The 13,713-nt window shown below is 40.9% G+C and overlaps 1 protein-coding gene across 3 annotated transcripts in view; it reads left to right on the forward strand.

Annotated features, from left to right (window-relative positions):
- The window catches only part of FAM13A (family with sequence similarity 13 member A), a 333,205-nt gene that overhangs the window by 103,594 nt on the left and 215,898 nt on the right, over positions 1-13,713 (forward strand). For all 3 annotated transcript variants that reach the window (XR_009701148.1, XM_061192618.1, XM_061192617.1), the window contains one exon: positions 7,428-7,581. Coding sequence is in view for 2 of the 3 variants with exons in the window: in XM_061192618.1 (XP_061048601.1) it covers positions 7,428-7,581 (154 nt within the window). In the remaining variant the exon portion in view is untranslated. The remainder of the gene's footprint in view (positions 1-7,427; positions 7,582-13,713) is intronic.

A 13,713-nucleotide genomic window follows, 5' to 3' on the forward strand; every position in this document is an offset into this window, starting at 1 on the left:
AAGTTGCTTCCCACTAGCTATCTATTTTACATTTGGTAGTGTATATATGTCCATGCCACTCTCTCACTTCGTCCCAGCCTACCCATCCCCCTCTCCGTGTCCTCAAGTCCATTCTCTACATCTGTGTCATTATTACTGTCCTGCCCCTAGGTTCTTCAGAAACTTTTTTTTTTTTTTTTAGATTCCATATATATGTGTTAGCATACGGTATTTGTTTTTCTCTTTCTGACTTACTTCACTCTGTATGACAGACTCTGGGTCCATCCACCTCACTACAAATAACTCAATTTCGTTTCTTTTTATGGCTGAGTAATATTTCATTGTATATATGTGCCACGTCTTCTTTATCCATTCGTCTGTCGATAGACACTTAGGTTGCTTCCATGTCCTGGCTATTGTAAATAGAGCTGCAATGAACATTGTGGTACATGACTCTTTTTGAATTATGGTTTTCTCAGGGTATATGCCCAGTAGTGGGATTGCTGGGTGGTATGGTAGTTCTGTTTTTAGTTTTTTAAGGAACCTCCATACTGTTCTCCATAGTGGCTGTATCAATTTACATTCCCACCAACAGTGCAAGAGGATTCCCTTTTCTCCACACCCTCTGCAGCATTTATTGTTGGTAACTTTTTGATGATGGGCATTCTGACTGGTGTGAGGTGATACCTCATTGTAGTTTTGATTTGCACCTCTCTAATGATTAGTGATGTTGAGCATCCTTTCATGTGTTTGTTGGCAATCTGTATATCTTCTTTGGAGAAATGTCTATTTTGGCCTTCTGCCAATTTTTAGATTGGATTGTTTGGTTTTTTTGATATTGAGCTGTATGAGCTGCTTGTAAATTTTGGAGATTAATCCTTTGTCAGTTGCTTCATTTGCAAATATTTTCTCCCAGTCTGAGGGTTGTCTTTTCATCTTGTTTATGTTTTCCTTTGCTGTGCAAAAGCTTTTAAGTTTCAGTAGGTCCCATTTGTTTATTTTTGTTTTTATTTCCATTACTCTAGGAGGTGGGTCAAAAAGGATCTTGCTGTGATGTATGTCATAGTGTTCTGCCTATGTTTTCCTCTAAGAGTTTGATAGTGTCTGGCCTTACCTTTAGGTCTTTAACCCATTTTGAGTTTATTTTTTTGTATGGTGTTAGGGAGTGTTCTAATTTCATTCTTTTACATGTAGCTGTCCAGTTTTCCCAGCACCACTTATTGAAGAGGCAGTCTTTTCTCCATTGTATATTCTTGCCTCCTTAATCAAAGATGAGGTGACCATATGTGCGTGGGTTTATCTCTGGGCTTTCTATCCTGTTCCATTGATCTATATTTCTGTTTTTGTGCCAGTACCATACTGTCTTGATTACTGTAGCTTTGTAGTATAGTCTGAAGTCAGGGAGCCTGATTCCTCCAGCTCCGTTTTTCTTTCTCAAGATTGCTTTGGCTATTCGGGGTCTTTTGTGTTTCCATACAAATTGTGAAATTTTTGTTCTAGTTCTGTGAATAATAATGCCATTGGTAGTTTGATAGGGATTGCATTGAATCTGTAGATTGCTTTGGGTCATACAGTCATTTTCACAATGTTGATTCTTCCAATCCAAGAACATAGTATATCTCCCCATCTGTTGGTATCATCTTTAATTTCTTTCATCAGTGTCTTATAGTTTTCTGCATACAGGTCTTTTGTCTCCTTAGGTAGGTGTATTCCTAGGTATTTTATTCTTTTTGTTGCAGTGGTAAATGGAAGTGTTTCCTTAATTTCTCCTTCAGATTTTTCATCATTAGTGTGTAGGAATGCAAGAGATTTCTGGGCATTATTGTTGTATCCTGCTACTTTACCAAATTCATAGATTAGCTCTAGTAGTTTTCTGGTAGCATCTTTAGGATTCTCTGTATAGTATTATGTCATCTGCAAACAGTGACAGCTTTACTTTTTCTTTTCCGATTTGGATTCCTTTTGTTTCTTTTTCTTCTCTGATTGCTGTGGCTAAAACTTCCAAAACTATGTTGAATAATAGTGGTGAGAGTGGACAACCTTGTCTTCTTCCTGATCTTAGAGGCAATGGTTTCAGTTTTTCACCATTGAGAGCGATGTTGGCTGTGGGTTTGTCATATGTGGCCTTTATTATGTTGAAGTAAGTTCCCTCTATGCCTACGTTCTGGAGGGTTTTTATCATAAATGGGTGTTGAATTTTGTCGAAAGCTTTCTCTGCATCAATTGAGATGATCATATGGTTTTTCTCCTTCAATTTGTTAATATGGTTTATCACATTGATTAATTTGCGTGTATTGAAGAATTCTTGCATTCGTGGGGTAAAGCCCACTTGACCATGGTATATGATCCTTGTAATGTGCTGTTGGAGTCTGTTTGCTAGTATTTTGTTGAGGATTTTTGCATCTATGTTCATCAGTGATATTGGCCTGTAGTTTTCTTTCTTTGTGACATCTTTGTCTGGTTTTGATATCAGGGTGATGGTGGCCTTGTAGAATGAGTTTGGCAGTGTTCCTCCCTCTGCTATATTTTGGAAGAGTTTGAGAAGGATAGGTGTTAGCTGTTCTCTAAATGTTTGATAGAATTCACCTGTGAAGCCATCTGGTCCTTGGCTTCTGTTTGTTGGAAGATTTTTAATCACAGTTTCAATTTCAGTGTTTGTGATTGGTCTGTTTATATTTTCTTTATCTTCCTGGTTCAGTCTCAGAAGGTTGTACGTTTCTAAGAATTTGTCCATTTCTTCCAGGTTGTCCATTTTATTGGCATAGAGTTGCTTGTAGTAATTTCTCATGATCCTTTGTATTTCTGCATTGCCAGTTGTTACTTCACCTTCTTCATTTCTAATTCTATTGATTTCAGTCTTCTCCGTTTTTTCTTGATGAGTCTGGCTAAAGGTTTCTCACTTTTGTTTATCTTCTCAAAGAACCAGCTTTTAGTATTATTCATCTTTGCTATTGTTTCCTTCATTTATTTTTGATCTGATCTTTATGATTTCTTTCCTTCTGCTAACTTTGGGGTTTCTTAGTTCTTCTTTCTCTAATTGCTCTAGGTGTAAGGTTAGGTTGTTAATTTGAGATGTTTTTTGTCTCTTGAGGTAGGATTGTATTGCTATAAACTTCCCTCTTAGAACTGATTTTGCTGTATCCCATAGGTTTGGGGTCATCATGTTTTCATTGTCATCTGTTTCTAGGTATTTTTTTATTTTCTCTTTGAATTCTTCAGTGATCTCTTGGTTATTTAGTAGTGTATTGTTTAGCCTCCATGTGTTTGTATTTTTTACCGACTCTTTCCTGTTACTGATAACTAGTCTCATAGTGTTGTGGTCAGAAAAGGTACTTGATAAGATTTCAATTTTGTTAAATTTACCGAGGCTTGATTTGTGACCCAAGATATGATCTATCCTGGAGAATGTTCCATGAGCACTTGAGAAGAAAGTGTATTCTGTTGTTTTTGGATGGAATGTCATATAAATATCAATTAAGTCCATCTTGTTTAGTGTATCATTTAAAGCTTGTGTTTCCTTATTTATTTTCATTTTGGATGATCTGTCCATTGGTGAAAGTGGGGTGTTAAAGTCCCCTACTATGATTGTGTTACTGTCTATTTCCCCTTTTATGGCTGTTAGCATTTGCCATATGTATTGAGGTACTCCTATGTTGGGTGCATAAATATTTAAAATTGTTATATCTTCTTCTTGGATTGATCCCTTGATCATTATGTAGTGTCCTTCTTTGTCTCTTATTTAGTCTTTATTTTAAAGACCATTTTGTCTGATATGGGAATTGCTACTCCAGCTTTCTTTTGATTTCCATTTGCATGGAATATCTTTTTCCATCCCCTCACTTTCAGTCTGTATGTGTCCCTAGGTCTGAAGTGGGTCTCTTGTAGACAGCATATATACGGGTCTTGTTTTTGTATCCATTCAGCCAGTCTATGTCTTATGGTTGGAGCATTTAATCCATTTACCTTTAAGGTAGTTATCGATATGTATGTTCCTATTACTGTTTTCTTAATTGTTTTGGGTTTGTCATTGTAGGTCTTTTCCTTCTCTTGTGTTTCCTACCTAGAGAAGTTCCTTTAGCATTTGTTTTAAAGCTGGTTTGGTGGTGCTGAATTCTCTTAGCTTTTGCTTGTCTGTAAAGGTTTTAATTTCTCCATCTAATCTGAATAAGATCCTTGCTGGGTACAGTAATCTTGGTTGCAGGTTTTCCCCTTTCATCACTTTAAATATGTCCTGCCACTCCCTTCTGGCTTGCAGAGTTTCTGCTGGAAGATCAGCTGTTAACCTTACGTCAATTCCCTTGTATATTATTTGTTGTTTTTCCCTTGCTGCTTTTAATATTTTTTCTTGGTATTGAATTTTTGATAGTTTGATTAATATGTGTCTTGGCATGTTTCTCCTTGGATTTATCCTGTATGGGACTCTCTGCACTTCCTGGACCTGATTGACTATTTCCTTTCCCATATTAGGGAAGTTTTCAACTATAATTTCTTCAAATATTTTCTGTCCCTTTCTTTTTCTCTTCTTCTGCTGGGACCCCTATAATTCGAATGTTGGTGCGTTTAATGTTGTCCCAGAGGTCTCTGAGACTGTCCTCAATTCTTTTCATTCTTTTTTTCTTCATTCTGCTCTGTGGTAGTTATTTCCACTATTTTATCTTCCAGGTCACTTATGCGTTCTTCTGCCTCAGTTATTCTGCTATTGAATCCTTCTAGAGAATTTTTAATTTCATTTATTGTGTTGTTCATCATTGTTTGTTTGCTCTTTAGTTCTTCTAGGTCCTTGTTAAATGTTTCTTGTATTTTCTCCATTCTATTTCCAATATTTTGGATCATCTTTACTATCATTACTCTGAATTCGTTTTCAGGTAGACTGCCTGTATCCTCTTCATTTGTTTGGTCTGATGGGGTTTTACCTTGTTCCTTCATCTGCTGTGTGTTTCCTCTGTCTTCTCATTTTGCTTTACTTACTGTGTTTGGGGTCTCCTTTTCGCAGGCTGCAGGTTCGTAGTTCCCGTTGTTTTTGGTGTCTCCCCCCAGTGGCTAAGGTTGGTTCAGTGGGTTGTGTAGGCTTCCTGGTGGAGGGGACTGGTGCCTGTGTTCTGGTGGATGAGGCTGGATCTTGTCTTTCTGGTGGGGAGGACCACATCCGGTGTGTGTTTTGGGGTGTCTGTGATTTTAGGCAACCTCTGTGCTAATGGGTGGGGTTGGGTTGCTGTCTTGCTCATTGTTTGGCATAGGGTGTCTAGCATTGTAGCTTGCTGGTCGTTGAGTGAGCTGGGTCTTAGTGTTGAGATGGATATCTCTGGGAGAGCTTTCGCTGTTTGATATTACATGGAGCCAGGAGGTCTCTGGTGCACCAATGTCCTGAACTCGGCTCTCCCAACTCAGAGGCACAGGCCTGACACCTGGTTGAAGACCGTGTCAGCCACATGGCTCAGAAGAAAAGGGAGAAGAAAAGAAAGAAAGAAAAAAATAAAATAACATAGTTATTAAAATAAAAAATAAATATTATTAAAAGTAAAAAAAATTTTTTAAGTAATAAAAAAATGGAAAGAAAGAATAGAGCCACCAAACCAAAAAACAAATCCACCAATGATAAGAAGCGCTAAAAACTCTACTAAAAAAAAACAAAAGAAAAAGGACAGACAGAACCCTAGGACGAATAGTAAAAGCAAAGCTGTACAGGCAAAATCACACAAAGAAGCATACACGTACACACTCACAAAAAGAGAAATAGATAAATGATATATATATCTATATACTAAAAGAAAAAAAAGGAAGAGAGCAACCAAATCAGTAACCAAATCTACCAATGATAATAAACTCTAAATACTAAACTAAGATAAATCTAAGACCAGAAACAAATTAGGTGCCAAAAGCAAACCCCAAGTCTACAGTTGCTCCCAAAGTCCACCTCCTGAATTTGGGTGATTCGTTGTCTATTCAGGTATTCCAGAGATGCAGGGTACATCAGGTTGATTGTGGAGATTTAATCCGCTGCTTCTGAGGCTGCTGGGAGAGATTTCCCTTTTTCTTCTTTGTTTGCACAGCTCCCGGGGTTCAGCTTTGGATTTGGACCCGCCTCTGCGTGTAGGTCGCCTGAAGGCGTCTGTTCTTTGCTCAGACAGGACGGGGTTAAAGGAGCAGCTGCTTCGGGGGCTCTGGCTCACTCAGGCCGGGGGGAGGGAGCGGTACGGAGGAGGCGGGGCGAGCCTGCGGCGGCAGAGGCGTCGTGACGTTGCACCAGCCCGAGGCGTGCCGTGCGTTCTCCCGGGGAAGTTGTCCCTGGATCACGGGGCCCTGGCGGTGGCGGGCTGCACTGGCTCCCGGGAGGGGCGGTGTGGAGAGTGACCTGTGCTCGCACACAGACTTCTTGGTGGCAGCAGCAGCCTTAGCGTCTCATGCCCGCCTCTGGGGTCCGCGCTGATAGCCGCGGCTCGCGCCCGTCTCTGGAGCTCGTTTAGGCGGCGCTCTGAATCCCCTCTCCTCGCGCACCGGGAAACAAAGAGGCAAGAAAAAGTCTCTTGCCTGTTTGGCAGCTGCAGACCTTTTCCCGGACTCCCTCCCGGCTACCTGTGGTGCGCTAACCCCTTCAGGCTGTGTTCACGCGGCCAACCCCAGTCCTCTCCCAGCGATCCGCCCTCCGAAGCCCGAGCCTCAGCTCCCAGCCCCGCCCGCCCCGGCGGGTGAGCAGACAAGCCTCTCGGGCTGGTGAGTGCCGGTCGGCACCGATCCTCTGTGCGGGAATCTCTCCGCTTTGCCCTCCGCACCCCTGTGGCTGCGCTCTCCTCCGTGGCTCCGAAGCTTCCCCCCTCCGCCACCCGCAGTCTCCGCCCGCGAAGGGGCTCCTAGTGTGTGGAAACCTTTCCTCCTTCCCAGCTCCCTCCCACTGGTGCAGGTCCCGTCCCTATCCTTTTGTCTCTGTTGTTTCTTTTTTCTTTTGCCCTACCCAGGTACGTGGGGAGTTTCTTGCCTTGTGGGAGGTCTGAGGTCTTCTGCCAGCGTTCAGTAGGTGTTCTGTAGGAGTTGTTCCACATGTAGATGTATTTCTGATGTATTTGTGGGGAGGAAGGTGATCTCCCCGTCTTACTCGTCCGCCATCTTGAAGGTCTCTCTAGCTTTTACTTTTTTATAAATGTTACTTTATGTGTAGCAATTTCTAATATGTATAAAGCATTATTGATTGCACGCATGTTAACCTGTACCTCTTCCTGAACAACATGTACTTTTCTTATTCAGCACAAGTTATTAATTCAGATCTTGGGAACTTGCCAGTTGTCCCAACAACATCCTGTGTGTCACCATAGAACTTATTAAAAATTCCATGTGTATTTATAAGAAGGCTGATCAATCATTCAGGAAAGGTCAAAGTATAAGCCTGAGTCAGCTGTGCTGGCAGTTGTGTTTTTACAAAGTAATTCCTCTCAATTTGTTTCCCTTATTTCTAGTGTGCCTCCTGGGCTTGAAGGCATGAAAGAGCAAGACCTCTGCAACAAGATAATGGCTAAAATATTAGAAAATTATAATACCCTGTTTGAAGTGGAGTATGTGGAAAATGATAACCAGAGGTGTGAAAACCTAGCGAGGCTTATCATAGTAAAAGTAAGTAACTTTGGTGTTTAATTTTCAGTATTGCTGTATTTTTAATGGAAGATATTTTATTTAATCATTCTCTGTTGTAAAAATTCCTTATGGATATACTTTCAGATTATTATTCCTATGTTGATTTCTTTTTACAAAATCTATTCTTTATATCAAGTGTTTGTTAAACTGATATATATTCTTCTAAGATTGGAGAATAATTGTGGATTGATGTTTCCTTGCTGCTATAAAATCATCTCAAAAGCACTTACATGAGCCCAGAGATATGGTCAGTTGGGTGCACCACCTTTTTATGGAAGCCTGGTGTTAGCAGCAGGGATACGTGCTTACATCTGTGTCCAGAAGTGTTAGCTTACAAGTAGACTGCGGATTCCTGAAGACAGTATTACTATGTCTTTTTGTCTCGCTTGTTCCTGGCACACTTCCACGTTAAACTAGAGACTGTAAGTCCCGTATATGCGGTCCTTGGTAACTGTCACCAGTAAGGGAGACTAGTTTTAAAACCTATAAAGGAATCTTGACAATACTATCTAAATCTTTTTATCATTGGCTGATAATTTATAACATATCTTTTACACATCAGGTTAATGCATGTAGTTCTCTAAAGATTTACAACTGAGAGTCAGAGGGTAAACATCCAAACCAAGTCCTTCAGGTAGCGACTAGAGGGAAGGCATCTTATTTCTTTCTCATTCATATTGAGGTAAATCTTGATGGAACTGATATGGGAGGTTCCCTCAGGAGGTTTCCTGAGACTTATCACATTTACAGACCACACTATACTCTTGTTGATTCATATGGCACTTGGTTTGGGCACTGAAGGGCTATTTTCATTTCTTCTTCCAGTTGAGGCATGACTTTGAAGAAGAAATGAAAGGTAAGCGGTATCGTGTAGCACCCAACCGAAACAGCAAAAGAAGACCAAAATGAGGTTTTAACTAGGGCTCATGTGTGAATACAACAGACTCCATATAGGGGATAGGTGCATATGAGAGGAATGCATTGGACAAGAATCTTGCCAACCTGATAAAGAGAACTTTAAACTGAAATCTGAGGAAAAGGAAGAACAATGCTCAGATCAAATGAGCTACTTTGGAGAATATCAAGTGTAGCATAAAATGGAGGTAATGTGGTAGCTGAGAAAATATCAGTGATTCACAGAGAATATTAAAAAAATATAACTTTTATCAGTTTTGCTATGAAAAATTAAAATAGTTTTCTAAATAGAAAAAAAATCTACCTTAAATATGTTTATCTGACTCCTATAGTGCTTTGCAAAGGGTCTCTTTTGAAAATGTTAAAAAGTGACTGACTTTGTTTCAGCTATATCACGGATAAACACTTTTTAACACATACCTTTTAACTAGGGCTGATAAGATAATATGGTAAACCTAAAATAGAATGAAAATAGATAAATATGATCTCCTAAGCAAGACAGACTTGCTGAGATACAGATAATCACTAGAATACACCAACAGAAGCTTACATGCTGTACAAATAAAATAACACCTGTTGAGATCTTTGGAAGAGTGCCCTGCATGGAAATCCTTGAGCTACTAGGTTTAAGCATGAGAGTACAAGATACATAAACTGAAAACTCTGAGGGAGTCAAATACAGATATCTTAGGTGGATGAATATGACTGCTACTCTCCTAATGCAAGTTTCAGATCTGGCCTAGAGGCAGATAAATGTCATCATTGGAAACTCCATGTCTATACTCTGAAGTATCATTCTGTTAAAGCAGAATATTTAATGCGTTTTTTTACTGATCTTGCTGATAGTCTTACCTCTGAGATGGTAAATAATGCAACAAGGAAGCATGGTTTTCTGGATCTAATTATAACCAATAAGGATAGAATGGAAGTTATGTAAATTAGTTTAATGGGATGTATCAGGGCCATTTTAAGGTCCATAACAATAAAGAATGTGCTAGCCATGGTTAGATATGTAAGCCTGGACATTGTTTAGAAAGCAGATTTTTCTAAAATTCCTAAGATTGTAGAAACATTAGATATAAGCCAAAAGGAAGCTAGATTGAAAAGGGATTGGGAGGTTCACAGTGATATCATTAACATACTGAAAAACAGGAAGAATGGACGAGCAGCTAAGAAAAACAAGGTATCATTCTCATGAGCTCAGCTTTTAGAAGGATGTATACAAAAAGAGTAAACAGGCACAGAACAAGTGATAAATACACTACAGTGACAGAGACTCGAAATATCTGAGCTGAGAATAATCTGAGTCTCATAAAAAGTACTGAGACAGAGGAAAGGGCTTTTAAAGGGAAAAAGTACTAAACCTATCCACTGACACACCTCTGTGTGCCCCAGTGTAGGAGCCAAAGTGTTGGATGACATTCTCATGATACCCTTGTGGGCTAAATGAAAATTGGGGACCCAGACAAATAGAAATTTGGTTGCATTTGGACCAGGATGAAGAACTTTGACCAGAGTGTTGGAACATAGATTGCTGTTCAGTTCAGGGGAGGTCTCTACATGTGTTTGTGTCATTCTCAGTATTTTAATCATTGGCTTGAACGAGCACATACTTAGCACTTTCGTGAGTGAAATAAAGCTGGAAGAATAGGTCAGATATTGGATGGCTGGATATGTAGACCAACAAAATGGTGTGTGTGTGTGTGTATAGCCCTTTCCCTATTCTTTCTTGCTTTAAAAAAACCCCAAAAACCCAGTTTTATTTGGGTCTGCAGCAGTGTGCTTAGGTCAGACGGACCCCAACAGATGGATGAGTCATAAATGGTCTATAATACTATTCTCTTTAGTCAGTGATTGACTTAAAGGTTGGCTGTGACACAGTTCTGGCCAAGGAGATGTAAGGGAAAGTGTGCTGGGAAAGATGTAAGGGAAAGTGAGGGCTCTGGGAAGTATTTTCATTCCTGATTACCAAAAAGAGAATGATTTAAGAGATCAGAGCTGTGGTTGCCTCTGCGTGGAGTTGGGGGTGGCAGCAGTGGTGATGATTGACGAAGAAAGTACCCCAGGGAGCCCTCTGGGGTGACGAAAATGTTCTCAATAGGGAAGTGGGTTATATGGGTGTATATATTTGTCGAAACTCTTTCAACTGTACACCTAAAATTTATGCATTTTACTGTATATAAATTATTATGTAAATTTTAATTAAAAAAAAGAGAGTAGGCCTCTGGGTCAACGTGCCCCTGCTCCCATCTTGCTTTCAGATGTTCTCATGTGAAAGCAGAATGCACGGCGCTGCCACCATCACCTTTTGCCCTTGATGAATGTACCGCTGACACACTGAGGTTGGCAGCCAAAGTAGGAAAAAGACTCAGTTCCTCATCGTTGCTCATCTGCTGAGCCAACCCTCAACACGCATACCTCTGGACTTTTAGTCATGAGAGGGAAATAAATGTCGTCATAGGATAAACTACTTTTAGTGCAGTAGTCTGTTTCTTGCAACAAAAGCATCACGTCTGATGGAATCAGTATAATTGGAAAGTCCTGTACTTAGATTCATGGCCAAGAGGAGACCAAAATTAATTAATAATAGTTCAATTAAAATATGCATGGATTTTAGTTAACTTCTAACACAGTATGAAATGTCAGTGTGATGTGATTGCCAAAAAAACAAAAAACAAAATAAAACAAAAAACTGCAGATTGATTCACTGAGTATACTGAGTAATATTTAGAATAAAGAACGTATGTCTCCCTGCACTTGGTGTAGATCAGGCAGCATCTATAGCATCAGATCTGATTCTGAGTACTGTGTTCACCCTCTCCTGACAATCACCACTGGTCGTCACTTATTCTCACTAAATATGTATCTGCCTGGGTGACTGTCTTTTACTTCATTTCCCATACTGCTGATGACTTCTAAATCATAACTCCTAGCCTCAACCTATTGGAAGAGCAATAGAGCCATATTTCTCACTACCCATGAAAAACCATATGGTGCCTGAAATTGCTCACACCCACAACATCATCTCCAAAACTTTGTCTACGTTCTACCCTCTCCAACCTTAGTTTGCCGGCCACCGGTCTGCCAAGCTGGAAGCCTTAGTTTGCCCTTAACTCCTCCTCCTTTACCATTCCCACTGGCACTCACATTCTGCCTTAGACATCTCTCTTGAAACGGGTGTCTTGTGTCCACCCTGCCCCCCAATGCTTTAGATTAGGCCCTTATTACAGCCACACAGTTTCAAACTGTTCTCCCACCTCTAGACTCACCCTCTCTCCATCTCCTTTCTACCAGTGATACAATGATGTTCCCCCAAAACAAACCTGATCATAGCATAGTCTTGACTTAAGTAAGCAAACTGTTTACTGTTATTGTTTTGCTCTCCCCCACTTTTGCTGACAATATACAATCAAAACTTACTTACTTGGAATTTAGGCCCTTTATACTCTGTCCGCAAGCCAAACATTCCCCGTTAAATGCTTGAATGAATTTTGAATTGTTCTTATCTTCTTCCTATTTCTCTGGCCTCTCTTCCATCTCCTTTGAGGTCTCTTCCTTCTGAGTCAGAATTAAACATTATTTCCCATGTTCATTCTTAGGCCTTCAGTCTAGAGCTCTCCCTGGCCAACCATACGTCTATATCTAACTACCTAATGCTCACCTGTACCTGCATGTCCTGTGGATTGTCTCATCATCTTTCCTTGCCCTTGAAGATCTGAATGCTCCATTTGAATTCTGGGGCATAATGAATGGCCCGTCCATCCACACAGTCACTCCAGGTTGATGTCCATCAATCACTAAAACCTGTTCATTCTGCTGCTTAAGCATCTCATAAATCTCTCCCACACTCACTGGTGCTTCCTCATAGCCTCTCATCCAGGCAGGAGAATTCTACACCTGGCCCATTATCACATGCACCTGGTGACCCAGACTGAGTCAGAAAACTCAAGACAGGGCTCCAAAACCTGTATTTTAAAAGGCTTCCTTGGAGATTGGTTCAAGATGGCGGAGTAGAAGGACATGATCTCACTCCCTTTTTCGAGAACACCAAAATCACAACTAACTGCTGAACAATCATCGACAGGAAAACACTGGAACTCACCAAAAAAGCCACCCCACATGCAAAGACAAAGGAGAAGCCGCAATGAGACGGTATCACAATAAAATTAAATCCCATAATCGCTGGGTGGGTGACTCACAAACTGGAGAACACTTATACCACAGAAGTCCACACACTGGAGTGAAGATTCTGAGCCACACTTCAGGCTCCCCAACCTGGGGGTCTGAAAACAGGAGGAGGAATTCCTAGAGAATCAGACTTTGAAGGCTAGCGGGATTTGATTGCAGGACTTCGGCAAGACTGGGGGAAACAGAGACGCCACTCTTGGAGGGCACACACAAAGTAGTGTGCGCATGGGGACCCAGGGGACGGAGCAGTGACCCCATAGGAGACTGAACCAGACCTACCTGCTAGTGCTGGAGTGTCTTCTGCGGACACGGGGGGCAGCTGTGGCTCACCGTGAGGACAAGGACACTGGCAGCAGAAGTTCCGGGAAGTACTCCTTGGCGTGAGCCCTCCCAGAGTCTGCCATTAGCCCCACCAAAGAGCCTGGGTAGGCTCCAGTGTTGGGTTGCCTCAGGCCAAACAAGCAACAGGGAGGGAACCCAGCCCCACCCATCAGGAGACAAGCGGATTAAAGTTTTACTGAGCTCTGCCCACCAGAGCAACAGCCAGCTCTACCCACCACCAGTCCCTCCCATCAGGAAACTTCCACAAGCCTCTTAGATAGCGTCATCCACCAGAGAGCAGACAGCAGAAGCAAGAAGAACTACAATCCTGCAGCCTGTGGAGCAAAAACCACATTCACAGAAAAATAGACAAGATGAAAAGGCAGAGGGCTATGTACCAGATGAAGAAACAAGATAAAACCCCAGAAAAACAACTAAATGAAGTGGAGATAGGCAACCTTCCAGAAAAAGAATTCAGAATAATGATAGTGAAGATGATCCAGGACATCGGAAAAAGAATGGAGGCAAAGATTGAGAAGATGCAAGAAATGTTTAACAAAGACCTAGAAGAATTAAAGAACAAACAAACAGAGATGAACAATACAATAACTGAAATGAAAACTATACTAGAAGGAATCAATAGCAGAATAACTGAGGCAGAAAAACGGATAAGTGACCTGGAAGACA

This window comes from Eubalaena glacialis, chromosome 5 (assembly GCF_028564815.1).
Source record: "Eubalaena glacialis isolate mEubGla1 chromosome 5, mEubGla1.1.hap2.+ XY, whole genome shotgun sequence".
NCBI classification, from domain to species: Eukaryota; Metazoa; Chordata; class Mammalia; order Artiodactyla; family Balaenidae; genus Eubalaena; species Eubalaena glacialis.